The sequence below is a fragment of the Stylophora pistillata genome, chromosome 5 (assembly GCF_964205215.1).
Source record: "Stylophora pistillata chromosome 5, jaStyPist1.2, whole genome shotgun sequence".
Lineage (NCBI taxonomy): Eukaryota > Metazoa > Cnidaria > Anthozoa > Scleractinia > Pocilloporidae > Stylophora > Stylophora pistillata.
This window is the reverse complement of record NC_142523.1, coordinates 5,997,568-6,015,223: the sequence shown is the minus strand read 5'-3', so window position 1 is coordinate 6,015,223 and position 17,656 is coordinate 5,997,568. Positions and strand designations below refer to the sequence as shown.

At 39.0% G+C, this 17,656-nt stretch overlaps 2 protein-coding genes and 1 long non-coding RNA gene across 4 annotated transcripts in view; 2 read left to right on the top strand and 1 right to left on the bottom strand.

The window, feature by feature from the left end:
• The window catches only part of LOC148729997 (uncharacterized), a 16,121-nt gene extending 14,663 nt beyond the window's left edge, over positions 1 to 1,458 (top strand). The window contains exons 8-9 of the mRNA XM_088761748.1: positions 644 to 766; positions 1,415 to 1,458. Coding sequence (XP_088617874.1) covers positions 644 to 766; positions 1,415 to 1,458 — 167 coding nt within the window. The remainder of the gene's footprint in view (positions 1 to 643; positions 767 to 1,414) is intronic.
• Positions 1,459 to 1,928: 470 nt separating this feature from the next.
• On the top strand, positions 1,929 to 7,734 carry LOC111345831 (uncharacterized). Of its 2 annotated transcripts, none has more exons than XM_022953121.2 (7): positions 1,929 to 2,135; positions 2,915 to 3,146; positions 3,519 to 3,610; positions 4,230 to 4,394; positions 5,008 to 5,298; positions 5,395 to 5,694; positions 7,200 to 7,734. In XM_022953121.2, exons 1-7 carry the CDS (start codon positions 1,958 to 1,960, stop codon positions 7,499 to 7,501), a joined length of 1,560 nt encoding a protein of 519 aa, XP_022808856.2. In that variant the 5' UTR covers positions 1,929 to 1,957; the 3' UTR covers positions 7,502 to 7,734. The 2 variants fall into 2 exon arrangements, with proteins under 2 accessions (XP_022808856.2, XP_022808855.2); XM_022953120.2 differs by having other exon boundaries at positions 1,931 to 2,135; positions 2,912 to 3,146; positions 7,200 to 7,724.
• Positions 7,735 to 16,840: 9,106 nt separating this feature from the next.
• Positions 16,841 to 17,230, bottom strand: LOC148729996 (uncharacterized). Its single transcript, XR_016001036.1, has 2 exons — positions 17,095 to 17,230; positions 16,841 to 16,875 (listed from the first exon to the last, which is right to left on the bottom strand). It is a non-coding gene; the product is annotated as an uncharacterized LOC148729996 (long non-coding RNA).
• Between the last annotated feature and the right edge of the window lie 426 nt (positions 17,231 to 17,656).

Below are 17,656 nucleotides of genomic sequence, written 5' to 3'. Positions count from 1 at the left end.
ACTAGCGATGCATTTATCTCCAGATCGATCGGCTTTCCAATTTCGAATTTGGCTGCTTGAAACATTTGCGGGCCCATTGGCCGATCGCACAGTATGTTGGGTAACAAAAATAAGCCCGGCGAGAGTAGCCAGCGACCTGCAGTCGACAAACAAACCAGTTAGCTCCCCTGGTCCCCTCGAGAGGTTTTGTCAAGACCGCATTGTTTTGATCACACATTTCCACTCGATGTTGATTCGTCCGGCCTTGCCCACCGTAGAGTCTCTGTGGCTCAGTGGTAGAGCATCAGAGCGTGGAATCCGTAGTTCTGAGGTTCGATTCCTCATCAGGACTCAGAATTTTGTCTTTGTCTTACGATGTACAGTTTACATGCAGGAGTCATGGGATTCACGCAGTTAAATGGTTTAGGGACACTTAAATGACTTACTAGTTGTAACTAGTAGCTATAACAGAAATCAAAAGAAAAAGACAATGGGTACAATGCTTTGCATTAACAACTGTCAGACTGAGGTGAACAGGATCATTGCCAAAATAGTCGCGTGTGAATTTCTTTTGTGCGAGTGTGTGGACGTTTTTGTTTCTTTCTTTTTTTTTAATGATAGATCATTCATTTTCATTGTATTTACGAGTCTACAAATTTTCTAGTGTCTTTTTCCACTGCTCTCCCGGATGGTGCTGAATCATATGAATTTACGGGCGATTTTGAAAATCTCCTTCCTGTAACCTTGGAATATTTAAATCCCTTCACCTCTGCAGGCTGTAGTCCAAGTAAGTTGCATTTTACATCTGTCTTAGTTATGGTTTGCTTTCCCTCTTTATTGCAAGCTTTAAGACTGATCTTCGTGCCATGTTAAAAAAAATGGAGGATATATCTTTAAAATATCACTTAAAAATGCTATTTAGCTGTTAAAACAAGATATACTGAAGAAAAATTGCAACGAAGCTAGAGATGTTCTACGAAGCGACTCAACACGGAAGAGATACCGCCCGCTGAGAGTGGGCCAGATGGGAGAATACTGCTTGCTCTCGAACCAATCAGATCACAGGATTTGCAGAATACCGTTGCTCAGACACTGAAAAAAATAACAGTTACTATAAATTGACAGCTGTCGGATCGTGACAGATGCTAATGAAAAATGTTTCAAAGTTCGTTTGAAAGCCTTTTGAAACGCGATAAAAAGTGTTTCGGTTAAGTATCCCTCATTAATTCGAATTACCACTCTTTTCTCCACTACCTACTCGCTAAAAAGTTGCTCAGGTTTTTTAACAGCGGATCTTGCCGTTACTATAGCCCTAAATCGTTCGGTTTCTTTTGGCAAGTATTTCGAAAAGTTAAAGAAAAATCTAAGAATGCAATTCACCAGCCTAGGTCGGTCCATATTGGGAGAAACTGTTACAATTATTCATATTTTTAAGCTGATTCATTTGCTCATAGACACTTTGATGATTATCAAAAGTGATTATATTCAACCCTTTTAATTTCCAAAAGCGATTCACATGTAATTTCTCCTTTTTATATCCATTCATTATCAAGCAAACAGGTAATGAGAATAGGCAAACTTATCCCTGAGATAGATACCTTGGTTTAACACCAATTTGTCATAACTAATTTACTAGGAAATGTGTAGCAGCTAAAGGGGAGAATCGGATCTTGGGACTTAAAGGGTTAAATGGGTACAACACGATATTCAAATTTTTATTGTCACGACAGCATTCAACCCTTCATTTTCCGAAGCAGTCTGAAATCCGACTATCGGCCGATTTAGTCGGCTTACAGGTCTGCTTAACACCGATAACAAAGATTCATGTGATGCTGTTAAATTTTGTATTCATTTTGCATGTCTTATTAATTGGTACACAGTCAGTGGTATTGGTATCGACAGCTATTATTTTAAATTCCCAGTCAGAGAGCATCCTGGCAAAGTAACTGTAAAGGTATATTACACCTCTGAAAAAGGGATGATGCAGTCTGGAGATGACCTCTGTTTTGACTATAAAGACCGAATAGATGAAACCATAACAGTCGTGATGGCCAATCAGCCTGCCAGAGATGCTATTGCAGTTGGTGCGTTACAAGGACTGAGAAACAGGTCAAGAGGCCTAAGAAGACCAAATCCTTTTTCCCCACCGCAAACTGGTAAGGTTTGAATGTTAAGGTTGACCAAAGATGAGAGGTGTACTATGGAACATCTTTCTTTATAGATGGTGTTCAAGGAATAATTGTAACTAGTTTTTAAAAGTTAAAAAGAGGCGAAAGTCAAGGATCCTCCACATTACGACAAAGGCATTCATTTTTGTTATATCGATTACGTAGATTTTCCTTTTAGTAAAGATAGGATCTAAGCCAGGAAGGTACCAGTACACAGTGTGAGTTATGTAAATAACATCATAGAGATACGAGTTCCATCAATATGGTTAAGGAAGCAGTGAGTATACCATAGAGTTATTCCAACTGAAAGAAAAGCATCTTGCTTTGTTGAATTTGCGTACATTTCTCGACATGAACCTTGTTGGAATATTGTTTGATGAAATTGAAAGAGATTCTGGTGTTGGTTTTTCAAGGCCGTCAAACCTTTTTCCTCGTTACATTAAGGAACTATTCATGAACACTGCAAGTCATGTGCTTGTGTTTCAATTCTCACATTTTCTATATAAGAAGCACATCATAGCCAGTAATGGGTGATGTTACCCATGAACGAAATGTGTTATATTTCAAATGTGTTGAAGCAAAATAAAAAATGGGGGGACATCTGTAAAAGATATTTAAGACTTTACTTTCCCCACTAGTTTTTAAAACCCCTTAATACTAGTAAAATGAAATAAAATGCGCAGTGTAATTGGATTATCGTCATCCATTTGAACATTTCGTTATTTTAGCATATTTTCTTATACAGTTTACCTTGGTTTCTTCAGCAGGATATCCAACCGTAAATAAAAACCGACAGTCTTGGCCTGTTAAACTTTTAATGCTTCTTGTATACAAAGCTGCACAGATCAATAACCTTGAATTGCTGCAAGTCATCTTCAGAACCTCAGCTGGGACTTCAGTTTTCAATCGCTACAAGAACAATGATGTATTACCTGAAGATGTTGCTCGAGCGAATGGAAATGCATTCTTGGGAAACTACCTAGAGAATATGAACAAAAGGTAGCATTTGATTGCGTTTGTTTGAGAGAAAATGGTTGGGGCTAAGTTTAGTCTATGTACTGAAATCTATATCAAGACAATACAATCCATACCCTGACAATACCTTTCTTTACCTACAGGTATAAAAAGTTGTCTTTAAATCATAAAAACTGACTGAGATGAACTTTGCGCTTGGTCTTACTTAAAATAGAACTGTGTATAACACACAGGAGGAATATTAATACTCCTACCGGCTCTTCGTTCTACCTTAACTGGTGATGAAGAGAATCGTTTCACAATTGTTAGTTCCAGTTTTTGCGAGGGTCTGGTTCTCAAGTTAAGATTCCGAGATTGCTAAGCAACACTTTGAATGAATAAGTTTCATTCGTGTAGGTTATCAACGGAAGTTGGCGGCGATGACAACAGTGAAACTATTCACTGGTTAGAACTTAAACATGCCTTGGAGGAGAAACAAAATCTTCATGGTAAGCGCTTACTTATGTCTAGTAAAAGCTTGATTGCGTATTGTCCTCAGTAGAATTTTGTGCACGGTGACGTTACTCTATTACATTTGCTTTATTTTTGACATAAAGTAAACAAAAAGCAAAGTTATCACAACCACCAATCAGAAGAAAAGAAAATGTCTTTAGAAGCCAATGAGAACTTGACGTAAGAAAAGCAAACTGCCTAAAGCGCGGTCGTGAATGTTTGTTGTTTTGCATCTGATTGGTCGAGAGAAGATGGTGCGAGTATTTTGGACCAATCACAGAGGAAAGTGAAGCGAAACCAATGCAATCCGTGATTACCCTCGATACTGATTTCAAAATTGCTATTCTAAGAGAAGTATAGGACTCACTTTCTAACCTTTTTTTGTTTTTACCTTAAAATTTCGACTGGATGACGAAGGCCGAAACGCTTGAATGAAACTGTTACTTTTTCTCGACCTCTACCTTAGCAAAGGATTCTTAATTGAGCTTATTTGCTAGATTCATTCCAATCTGTTGGCTGTCGGGCTGTCTTGCTGCTTAAAATGTTTAAATTCTTAGCCCTAATTAGATTCTTGCAGATTTTAAAAGTTGTTTGTGGTTTATTTGACCCCACTAGGTACTGATGATGCCCAACCGGTAGGTTACCCAGATTGCGATGTGAACCAGAGTGACTACGAAGCCGATGATGAAGTAACCCCCTCGTCATCACCATCTAGCACTGACGCAGATGGCAGCGAAATAGATGATTCAGAACGTAAAGATCATGGTCAAAATACAATGGGTAAATTTGCACGTACCGTATTTTTGCTGCGCTAGTTATACTTGTATTTCATATTATAATTAACCATCATTCAGGCACTAAGTATCACTGCAAAATAATTGATGTCCATTTCAATTTATTTTATACCATTATTTCGATTGGAATTCGTTTTTAAAAGGCATCTTTTATCTTGTGACTTCGTTTATAGCTTACCCTGTTGCTCCATCTCTCTAGATAACAATGATTCCTATGACTTAGTCGCGAGCGAAGCTGAAAGGCAACGATATCACACAAGAAAAACTGAGAAGAACATGCTAACCAAACGTGCGCGTAATTTTCAAAGGAAACAAAGCTTAGACCTAATTATTAAATAAGTAACGGTAATGACGTAGAACACGTTAATTGTGCCTCAGATGCAAACAATCAATAATTAATGCTTACCGCTGTTTCCTGCTAAGCCAAAGCTTTATCGTGCTACAACTGCTGATCCAGACACTTTCAAATCCTTAGAGTGAAACCCCTTGAAATATACACGGCAGAAAATGGCATCACAGCTTGGAGTTGACAATGGCAGATGCTTTACATAGTTCTTATGTAAACTTAATTCTGACCGTGAAACTTTCCTCTGTTACAGATTGTAAATTGTCTCATGAACAGGAGGTGAGTGCGTCTGTTTTAGATGCTGTTACAAATGTTGCATCGCACCTAAATCAAGAAAGAGCTGACCCTGCAGAGAACCACGCTGATGTTGAATTAGGCTCTAGAATTGGAACTAACAGGACTGCTTCATGCCAAAACATGGAGCCCATGGACAGCATGAGCAGAGTGGGTCCCTGTCTCCAAACGACAACAAAAAACACCTTTTGGAAACAGTTTTGTGATGAAACAGATCAAAAGGAAGAACAGGACAACCTTGATCATCTGGGTAAGTAATTAGTTACTCTCACCAATCTAATAAGCTTTCATCGGCCTAACTGCCGTTTCTTTGTTGTTTTGAATAAAATGATATTCTGCTGGTCAGTTTACAACCAGGAAGGAACTGACGCCGCTGATGACCACGTTTTCACTTCTGCTGTTACAACAATCAGTGGAGTGTCCAAAAATTTCACTAAAAGGGGTTCTGAAGTTGAAAAAAGCAGCAAAGCTTCACGTCACATACAAGAGGCTATATCCAGTGTAACTAGAGTGCTGCCGTGTACAGAAAATGTGGAGAGGCTGGTTGGCCCCTTTATCCAGACGAAAACAGAAAACACCCTTTATGAAGGTACTTGTGATAAAAGAGGTCAAGAGGAGGAACTGGACAATCACGAAGAGCTTACAGGTAATAAACAGTTTGCGTTATTGGCACAGTCATTGAGGATATATTCACTCCACCTTTTACCACCAAAGTTGTCTTTTTTTTTTTAAATGGAATTATGTACGAGAGTTTTACCAAGCCTACCCCTCACAGTTTGGTGACGTTGAGCAGCACTACCAAATTTGGGCTAGGGCTACCAAATAAGGTGGTGAGCACGTGGGTGTGGAAAAAATAACAAGAAGGTTGTGAGAGCGCGAGTTTATGGAAAGTTTTTCCGTCGAATTTAGTGAGAGTTTCGTGAATTAGATTGAAGCCGAATAAACTAGGAAATTGTGTTATTGTGAGTTCTATGGGCTGTTTTATTGTTCGACTCAATTATACTTCGCTGGACAGGTTGGGTAGTGTGCACCAGTCAAATATTGAAAAAGTTCCGCTCAACGATGATTACTCGAGATTGCTCGTCCATCAGACTCATCGTTAAAAAAAAATCTATCATGACGTTTTTAAAGTCTGTCATGGAACACTGGCTGTTCTTTAAGAGTGAAAAGTGTGTTTGTGTTGAGTAAATGTTGAGCGTAGTATTTTTTGTTTTAGTGTTTAGGGCTTGCTAATAGGATCTAACTTTGACAGACGTTGGCTATGGAAGCAAAGTAGATCCTATCAAGAGCTTTAAGAATCTAAAGAGAAATTGAGTGTATTCATGAAATATTCGAAGATAATTCGGTTAAAAATCTGAAAAAGTGCTGACTCTGCATCTTTTTTAAAATGCTAAGCAAACACAATCGTAGTGTAAGACTTATTATCATAATGATTGCATTAAGGCCATTCATAACCCAAATCACTCTTACTTGCAGAACGAAATATATTGGCTAAACAGTTTTTACGCTGAATTGAAAAAGTAATCTTTTGTTATACAGATCTTTTCTTTTGTTCGATGTTATCTCAAATAGGCCTTTCAACTAGGTCCAGGGTGACAAATTTCTTGCCCAGCCTGCCCAGTCTGCCATGAGTCTCCTGTGGCTTAGTGGTAGAGCATCCTGAGTACTACTCGGAAGGTCGTAAGTTCAATTCCTATCGGGAGCACTCGGAGTTCATTTTCTCGGAATGTGCCTTTGTTATTTACGATATATGTGGTCCCTAAAGGAAAGAATTGTAATTATAAATGATGACTACATGATTGAATGCCCTTAATAGGAAACTTTTAGCATAGTTTCATTCATATGATGATTGATTACGACTTTCAGTGATCTTCCTTCATTACATACATACATACGTTAGTCGACCACTCCCCATGGGGGCTTTTCACGGCCAGTTCCCACCCATCCCACCCCAGGGGAGGACATCCACAACACTGTAATCTCGTGCGTGGGAAATTAACGTCTCCTACTCCTAACCCTGCAGGAGACGGGGCCTACGGTTTTTTCGTACTTATCCAAGAAGACTAGAATATCTATCCATTTCTTGATTACAGGACCGTACTGTTTTATTTGTCTCATCCAGTTCGTCTTCTTACACTCTGTCTTCTCCAGGGGTTGCTGATGACTCTCAGACACTAGCTGTGGACTTTCTCTCCAAACCAAAATATTCAGGCTGTTGGCACATGACTTCTGGTGTGAGTATACCACCACTTCTACGTATGGACAATAGGAGGGATATTCAAACTTCAGAAGAGTCACCTGTCAACACTTCAACTGCATTTCCAGCTTGTAATTCATCTCAAGCAACACGTGCTCAACTTGCTAAATTAAAAAACCCTAAGCCCTTCGATGCGTCAGCTACTTTACCCGCAGATGAGGTGAGAAATTACACCTGTACTTACCTCGTGTTTTGAACTGAATTATCCTGTGTCTTGCTTAGCAAAGAACGTTCATGGGGAGTTTTAAGACTGTCTAATTATGGAAAAGCCAAGTCTAACAGAATCACGGTGGAATCCTAACGAAGCTACCGTATTGGTTAGAATCATTATTTAATGTCATTTTTAATTTTAATTGATAATTTTTTAGTATTTCGTTTTATATTATGTTTCAAGTCACCATTTAGTGATCAAAAATCATAAGATGTTCGCCAAAAATAACATTTTTGGTTACCAGAAAGTAAAGGCTCTTTGTGCAGTGTTACATGACATTGAAAATTGCCAACGAACCAACTGCTTTTTGAGTAAGCAGGGTGGCTCTTAATCATAATAATAATAATAAAGTCAATTCCATCATAAGACAAAACTACATATCTTATGTTACAATTGTTTTGAACATTCACACAATCTTTCAATGCTTGATTACGGAGCAAGTAAAGAGAGAGAGGCAGATTATAGAAGAAACATGTAAACTTGTGTAATATTTTTTGAAGAAGCATCTCTCAATTTGAACTCAGACCTTAAAAACTAATTTATTGAAAAGTTAAAATTTGCTACCTTACCGCCGAACACTGCATATTATGTTGTTAAAATGTTTCCCAAACACCGTAGCGACCAAAAGGTCGCAGCTCAGAGCACTGACTAATAATGATGTTGATGATGAAGAAAAAAGACAAGAGCTGCACTCTGGTTAAGGTGACTATTCCTTGTGAAATCGCTACTTCTACCAAAGCATCAGAAAACTGTTCACAGCACGTAGATATTAGAAACAGTAGTTGCTCGAATGAGAAAATTGAGAACAGCGATAATTCTAGTATAAACTAGTGTTCTAGAATACACCTAGAAGAAAATCAGCGAAATTCCAGGAAATTTAAAATAGGATGAAATTCAGAGGAAAAAATTATTCGTATCAGACCAGCCCACATTCACAGAAAGTTACCACCCATTAATTAATATTAAACTCATCACCAATAGATGAGCTTGGGCATTGGTGCCTACAAAGTTGGTGGAGCCGAGCCCTGCCAGCAAGTGGAGGAGGTATCCATGGCAACCCTGCGAGTGGCTCCACCAGGCACCGTCACACTGATCAAGTCAGTGGAATACTTACCCACCAATACTTACCTCACCCCCCTCACGAGGGAGGGAAGGGATGGGAAAAACCAGAGCACAAAATGGCCCGCCAAAAGCAAGCTATTGCCGAAAAACACTTGCGAAGAACAGCAAGCAAGCAACTGCGTATACAAGCCACGTGTGCCCCTGCTAAGTGCATCGGGCCACCCCTAATATAGCTAGGGAAGCTGCTGGCCAGCATTGCTTTGAGGTTAACTTTGCCTAAATTACATTTAGCCACATTAAATGACCAGCCCTTCCTTAGAGCCTTAGGAACATGATTTATGTAAAAGGGAAATATGACTCAGGAATTGTAAGAAATATACAACTTTTTTTAGAGACATGTTTCGGCATGCTTATGCCATTTTCAATCAACGAGTAACTGAAGTGTTATAATGCTGTAATTGTTTGTTAGGTTCAGGTTTGATCTTGTTTATATAAAAAGCTTCTTTGAGTTTTAAATCAATTGAGTTGTTAGTAGAATCCAGAATACTAAAGCAAGAAAGGGAGTATTTGTTCTTATTCGAAGGAGATGTGTTGAAATGCTTAAAAATATGCGAGTTTTTATCACTTTCCGTGTGCTCCTTTATCCCAGTAGAGAAGTGGCGACTAGTTTCGCCAATATAACGGGAATTACATCCCGCACAAGAAAATTGATAAACTACCATGGATTTTTGAGCATCAGGAGTACGATCTTTAACACTGGACATGTTTTTAGTTTTGAAAGAAGTGAAAACTAGTTTGATATTTAGGTCCGATTTACAAAAGCGTTGAGTGAGTTGTCGGAGTTCAAGGTTCGCTATTTTAGAATAATAGCCGACAAAAGGGAGTTTAAAGTAACGTGTATTATCGTCATGCCGTTAACTAGCTGGATGACCCAAAACAGGCAGGAGATTATCACAAGCGTGCCTTAGATATTCGGTTGAAAGAGCTAGGACCTGAGCATTTTGATGTCGCAGCGTCATATGATAACCTGGGTCTTGTACACCGTCGGCTGGGTGACCTGAAGCAGGCAAAAGATTATCGCAAGCGTGCCTTTGATATTCGGTCGAAAGAGCTAGGGCCTCAGCATGATGATGTCGCAACGTCATATAAGCTGTGTCTTGTACAGCGTCAGCTGGGTGACCTAAAGCAGGCAGAAGATTATCACAAGCGTGCCCAAGATATTCGGTTGAAAGAGCTAGGACCTGAGCATGTTCATGTCGCAACGTCATATGATAACCTGGGTCTTGTACAGCGTCAGCTGGGTGACCTAAAGCAGGCAGAAGATTATCACAAGCGTGCCCAAGATATTCGGTTGAAAGAGCTAGGACCTGAGCATGTTGATGTCGCAACGTCATATGATAACCTGGGTCTTGTACACCGTCGGCTGGGTGACCTAAAGCAGGCAAAAGATTATCACAAGCGTGCCCTAGATATTCGGTTGAAAGAGCTAGGACCTCAGCATGTTGATGTCGCAACGTCATACGATAACCTGGGTCTTGTATACCATCAGCTGGAGGAGCTAAATCAGGCAGAAGAATGTCACAAGCGTTCCCAAGATATTCGCTTGAGAGGGCAAGGAACTAAGCATGTTGATGTTGCAATGTGCTACGATAACGTAGGTCATTTTCAGATTTAGCAGGGTGACCCCTAAACAGGCAAAAGATTGTCACGAGGGTGCCCTAGATATTCGTTTGAAAGCGCTAGGACCTCAGCATGTTAAGAGCGAATGTTTGAATTGACCGAGTTGAAATCGAGAAATGTGGCAAATGATCGAAAAATTGAAAACCTTCATATTTTGCCCAGAGATACCTTATGGTAAACCCAGAAACGTGGTAAAGTTCTTTTTTCCCAGACTTGTTTTGTTTAGTACAAAATTCACGAAAACTGAAACGAGCGTCGGTAGCTGTAAATTGGCGGAAATCAGTGCCCCTAGTATTGGCAATGAGCTTTGCTCATGAACAACGCAAAAGAAAGCAAGCTCGTATCAATTTGACAATTTTTTTTAGGAGGGATTGAGTTATGACTTAAGTCGAAAACGGGAACATTTCATTTAATTTTGACATCGCGGAACGCTTTTAAAGATCACCAATATTTCAAAATCCAAATATTGCATTTCGTACCAAATTTTCTATTCTCATTTTCCCCATGCGGTATAACTCAGAATCGGTTCAAGTTAAGCTCATGATAAGTGGAAAGAGTGTTGTTTTCGAGGATATAAAAATTAGTCTGGGGCTTTTCATTTCCTCGCGGAAAAGCCAGGCTGAACTTTTTGAAAATCACAACATTTATCACAACATCGTCATTTAAGTCACGACATAATCTAATCAGAGACCCTGTGATAAAATCTGGAATTTCAAGCACATTTTAGAAGTTAGCACCATGTTTGACCAGGAAGTCAGTACAGTAAGGTAGCCTTTTGTAGCTAGCCACAGTAGATTGGTTTTTGAGTTAGTTTAAAAAAAAACAAAACCATATGTTAGCGTATAGATTGGTGTATTGTGGTGTAGTGTAATCTGATCAGCGCGATTTGGTGTATCTCTAAGCAATCTGATTGGCGCATCTTTTTTTGGAGTATCTCAACGCAATGTGATTGGCCCAATTTTTTGGTGTATCACAAACCAATCAGATTGTAGTATTTTCCTATTTCGCACCAATCAGAGCGTTCTTGCTAATTTATGGTTTGACAGGTCTTCAAATGTCAGCGAATCAACGCGTGAGTCGGAGAGAGCGGTCCGCGAATTAAGGAAATGTATCAGTCGTGTTGGGAAAGCGGTGGAGTTGTGATCGTTGTACAATTATGCTTATTCTCCCTTCTGGACAAGACTGAGTGGAACATGAGATAAATTTTGAATCAAATATTACTTCAGATGTTGATAGGAGCAACTTCATGATACTTTATTGCTATATATGAGTTAATCAGGGATTCCAATTTTGAATTTCGCTCAAGGAACAGGGTAAGAAGACATCTACAAGAGTTGTAAGATCATCTATTGAATGTAATGGCTCATGTCCTTCGTGAGAATTTTATCGTTATGATCTGTCTGGATTTCAAATTAAAGGTCGTCAGGGAACTTTTTCTACCGATTAGCGAGTTAAAACGTGCATGCTTTGCGTACCGCTCCTTCACTTACGACGCACACACCGTCAGCTTACGACCTAACACGAAGTTAGCGCTATAGCGTGTTGTTTTGGAAGGGCTACTTGGTTGAAACGACCACCAAGTTACATTTACTTTGTGTCGACTGCCACGTTACATATCCGTTTCTTTGCTTCTAAAAGTTCTCCATGAATTAAATATTGTGTATACGATACTTTCCCGTTACAATTGCTTGTTTACTTTTTATTCGCCAGTATGGATTAGGCTTTCTTAGATGAAATGCCATTTTCCAGTTAACAACGTACATTTTATGGCATAAATCTACCTCAATGAAAAATATTTCTCAAGGGACAGAATGGTACGGTCGGTTAATTTTGTACGCAACTCTCACGTGCTTAGACGTTTTCTGCCAATAAAATTCGCTTTTAGCTAACCTGGACTTTACCCCATTGCGTGTCAATTTCCTGTAAACAACCTCCATTTTCTTACGTGTGTCGCACGCACAGGGCAAAGTCCAGATAGGCAACAACGAATCAAGAAGCCCACATTGTTATGCTTTGAAAAATGATACTTTCTCTTCGTTCAATCTATTTTCTCTTGTTAGAAGAACGGAGACCGGAAAATATCTTTGTCCAGAGGCCGTAAAAGATGAAATAGAGCTTTACACTGCAAAATTATATGGAAGAATATTTTGAGGCAACCATCTGTTACTGAACAAGAGGCTATACGGAGCCTAAATTTGGGCCGGATTTGTGGATCAGCGGATTGAATTGAATTGGTTCCAATTGAGGGCTTTGTTGTTTTAGCAAAATCGCTGTCGAGTGCTTTTCATGGTTTGTCAACATGAAGAGTTATGGAGACTAAGACTTCCGAACAAGTTGATGCCATGCATGATAATTTGGAAATAGTAAAATCGCCAGAGGAAATGCGGGACCACTCATTAAAATTTGCATTTAAACGCGATGACTTTGTTTACAAGGATTTCTCTTGCTTACATCTAATAACAGACCTTTGAAGGTTTTTTTACCTCGGAAGGATATATCACTGAAGGCATTTTATAGACCTCAAGTTTTTTGACTGATTGAAATTAAAGGTATGTGGCAGTGACTTCCACAAGTGTTTTTTTGGTCAGAAAAGTATAATTGTTTTGTCCACAATATTAATTTACGAATGGATTCAATCGCCAAATCGTGGTTACATAACATGATTGTATTAATTAATCCAATTTAAACAATCAGCCAGAACTTTTACTGTTCCCAAGGGTTGTTGTTTTCATCAGTACGTTAGCAATAAAAGATATACACGGTATTAGGTTTGTACTTTAAATGATATTTAAGTTCACTCGAAAGATGAGTATAAACTGTAACAAGCTCATCGTTGATGCGCGGCCAGTACTTCAAAGGGTATGTCCATCACATCGCTTTACGCTAAATAAAATCTGCGTGCTATTGTGCATTTTCTTGCACAGGAAAAACCAAACGGAATTTCTGATTCTGGCCCTTAATGGTCAGAATAATAACTAGGACTTTGTCTCTGACGAAGGAACGGCAATAGGCACAATTTTAACCTACGAGCAGGTCGTTGTTTGGTCTCGTCATACAATGTTAGAGAGAGAGAGAGAGAGAGAGAGAGAGAGAGAGAGAGAGAGAGAGAGAGCGTTCCGTGACAAGTTCAAATTAGGGCTGTGGAGTGGACTGCAGGGAGCGTTGTACCAATGCAGTTTATTTTTGCCAACAATTATTCTGACACCAGCATCAGTTATATAGTGTCTCATTTCAACCTACGTATCCAAAAAAATAACTCCTGCATGAAAATGCTTCAGAATGGCCTGAGACGCTGGTAATCAACATAGAAAACAACAAGGCAATAAGACAAGTCCATTTTATTTAAAAAAAAAGACATATTTCTCTCTTTTAATGCAAACCGATAACATCCCATACAAACCTTTATAAATATAAAACGTTGCACAACACTGTAAGAGTCACGTCCGCTTTTCTAGTAGTGAGCTTGGGCTGCCTGTGCTTTAACGAGAGTTTGTCTTACTGGAGCGCTTGCTCTCCAGATTTGTGTTGCTGTGCGGTATCCAAGCACGTGACCTAGCTGAAAAGGGTCTCCGAACGTTCCCTGTTCTTGCTGTGCCCGAATTTTATGTCCACTTCGTGTGTGTTTTCAGTCAAGAGTAAACATCAGGTCCAGCATGTTTCTGTCGCTTAAGGATTATTTTCGCCGATGGTTGGATTGTAAATAGTGCTGATAATCAACTTTCACATATCCTCCCAAATCATGTTGTTTTTCAGTCATCATCCCATTTTCTGAGGAAGTTCCACCATTTTCAATTTCAGTTGCACCTGGATTAAGTGGCATCTCTCTTTTACCTGTTATGGAATGTTCAGTGATCAAAGAAATTCAGAATAGTCATCTAACCAAGCATTTGTAATCAAACTCAGCAAAATGTCACATTTGCCATCGCAACTTCGTTTCTCACCTAAATAACCATTTTTCAGACAATATCTTAGCCCCAAACACTATCAGCCGACACACCAAACGGCCCTATTACTAAATTTTTCCCCTTAAATTAGTCAATCGTCAATTATCAGACGTCGTTGGTACTAACCTTCACTTGAAGATATCGGGAAGAAAACAGGAGATACTTTGTCCAAGTTGGTGAACTGAAGCACTCCAACCACGCTAACTTATTCTCGACAGTTTTTAAGATAATACCACCATAGGGATTACTGAGTGAATTGACTGTGTCGAAAGTGGAGAGTTTAAGGAATGTTTTAGATTTACATACCTTTCCGTGACAGTTATTTATGATTGGCATAACAAACATGTTCTAATAGTTTCTCAGCGACGTAATAGCCTAGAACTGAGAACAAAGAGGTTTTAGGGATTAAAAAACACGTGCGAGAGAGAGATGAAGCCTTTTGTGATGTTGAGATAGTTATTTGATGTTTCTTTGGAGTCAGATAGTTGTTTGATGATTCTTTTTGGAGTATTATCGTTCATGGAATCGAATAGACTGAATGTTGAGTAAGTGCGAAGAGCATCCTCAGCATAAAATTCCTTTCGATCATTTCGTTTCATTTTCATTCGTTCCGAGCATAGTTAGTATTCGAATATAGCGACTTTCGCCCAAAACGAGTTTCGCTCATATCGTTTCGCCTCGAACGAGAATGGTTTCGCCCAGAAGTAGATTAAATCGCCCCAGAAGTGATTTAATCCGCCATGACGAAAGGCTAAGGCTAGAAACGTCAGCTTTGTATTAGTTGACATAATCACATTACCTTGTTACCCCCACTGACGCAGCATCACAGTTTCTCTAGAAACTTTTAGCCTTTATTCATAAATCTAGTCAGGACCAGTGCATGAGTGCGCGTGGGTGAAAAAGCTTAAGTTTTCTGATTCCGACAAAGCATGCGGTATGAAAGTTCTTCCTAAAAAGGAAATTACCGTCTTGCAAAGATATCTCACCCTTTCACTTTTCAATAGAATTTGAATACAGTTGCACGTGGAACAAAGAAAATGGTTTCGCCCAGAGTCGGCCTACAGTGTATAGGCGAGCTCCGCCTTTAGGTTTGGCTAAATCTATTTATTAAAAACTGGATCATTGGATAATGCCATTCAAGACTTTTTATTGGCTTAGCCATCGTGGTATATGAGCTAATATACCATAATCTAATATCTGTACATTGTAACATCCGGTTTCTTCCTACAAAATAAAGTCGAGAAGATTTGTCTAATGAATGAATGAATGAAAGCCTTTATTTAAAGAGGGTAGCACTTAATAGCCAGAGGCTAATAAACTTATGGCCCTCACAGATTACACAACTATATACAATCAGATAAATATGTAAGCTAAAATATGTAAACATTTAAAATAAGCATTTAAAATAAGACGATTCAATTAAGAAGATATTATTGAATAGTAAAATGATGCAAACATTTTTGTTCCTTAAAAATCTTGGCAAACATGTTCTTTTTAAAACATGCTATAGAATCTAGTTCCTAATTTCAATAGGTATACTATTCCGTAGTCTTGTAGCCGAAACAGCGAAAGAGAGTCCTCCCTCTGATTCTCTTTTGTATTTAGGACAAACAGCATTAACGCTTGAATATCTAGTGTTGTGGGAGTGCCGCTTATTATTCAAAATTAGGTGTTCATTTAGATAATTCGGCAAACGCCCATTAATTCGCTTATACATTATTATGCATTTATCTATCTTATGTTGCTCATAAAACGGAATCCAACCTAGCTAGTTGAACAAAGCAACTGATGGTGTCGTGCGATCGGCATAAGAAATAACTCGTGCCGCACGTTTTTGCAATCTTAAGACCCTGTAAACCGACTCTTTGTCGCAATTTGCCCAAACCACGTTAGCGTAAGACATAACAGGGCGAATAATGCTATTATAGAACTGAAGTCGCTGTTTAAGAGGTAAACAGGCTCGAATCTTATGCAGTATTGCGATTCTAGAGGCCATCTTTTTACATACTTTCTCATTATGTTCCTTAAATGACAATTTGCTGTCAATTTCTACTCCTAATAAGATAGCACAATCCACATTATTGAGCTGTTTTCCGTTTACAGTAACAACTATGTCACTTCCATTTATGTCAGCCACACATCTTTTCCCAGTGATCGTGAGTACTTTAGTCTTGTCTTCATTTAATGGGAGCTTATTTGCTGAAGGCCATAATTGAATTTCAGAGACAGACTTATTTAGTGATGAACTTAAGTTGGCTAAGTTTTTCACATCCGCAAAAGCGTTGACAGTCGTATCGTCTGCGTAAAGGTCCAACTGAGCACTTGTATACAAGGGCAAATCGTTAATAAACAAAATGAAAAATAAAGGACCTAAAATACTGCCCTGAGGGACTCCATGCAACATCAAAGTTTCGCTTGACTCACTCCCATTTACACGGACAATTTGCTTCCGATCCGACAAATAAGAGTGACACCAGGCAAGCTCCCGGTTGACTATACCGTACAGCTCCAACTTGCGCAACAATAGCTTATGGTCCACCATGTCGAAAGCCTTTCGATAATCGACCAGGACCATGCCGCATACATGATTGTTATCTATGTAGTTGACGTTAGCTTTTAGGAAACCATACGTTCACGGTTTTGACTCGTAAAATGTTTAATACCACGTAAAAACTGTAACAAAACGGTAGCAATACACTAATTGGACACAAATTAATTATAAGAACTGTTCGATAAATACTAGACAAGATGACAATGCAATGAACTCCACGTGGGAACGAATATTAACATGAAACAACACAATTTCAATCGACGATTTACAGTTAAGATTCATGTTCCATATGACTTAATAAATGGGAAGATCAAACTTAAATCAAATATATTTCATCATACCTCTTTTCCCTCTTAGCGCAAGGATGAGACCTTAAATCGTTTTAATCGAACTCTGAGCCTTGCCCTTGTCGTTATTGCGCATATCTAATTTCTGTCACGCAATGAACGGACCTTACAAACGTCACAATCTAAGCCGAACAAAAGCTCGTCAACTAACTTAATTAGAGCAGTCTCGGTACTGTACATCCCACGCCAACTCGGCGCTACGCGCCAACGAGGCGCGTAGCGCCGAGTTGGCTATCTATCATCTCATATCAAACGCGCGCTCGTGGAATAATTGTTAAATATTATGAAAAGGCGACCGAAAATGCTGTCACGTAGGTTGAAGAAAGTGATGTATCCGCTGAGATTTCGCAATCTGAACGAACAGTCCTTGGATGAGAAAAGTACCCATTAACCAGTCGATAACCGAGGGTAGTGTCGTTACGGGAAAAATCTCAAACTGTCAGTACGGCTAGGTACGAAAAATAGTGGTGATGAACTTTGATCGGCTGCCGATCACAGTACATACTAATTATCGCGGAACAAAAAGACTTTCAACAAAATTTTTCTTCATTCTCAC

Excerpts from the sequence above, each read along its gene's own strand:
- LOC111345831 (XM_022953120.2), top strand. The coding sequence starts at position 1,958 with ATGATGCAGTCTGGAGATGACCTCTGTTTTGACTATAAAGACCGAATA. Across the intron at positions 3,611-4,229 it reads GGAGAAACAAAATCTTCATG|GTACTGATGATGCCCAACCG; the intron begins GTAAGCGCTTAC and ends TGACCCCACTAG. Across the intron at positions 5,299-5,394 it reads GGACAACCTTGATCATCTGG|TTTACAACCAGGAAGGAACT; the intron begins GTAAGTAATTAG and ends TCTGCTGGTCAG.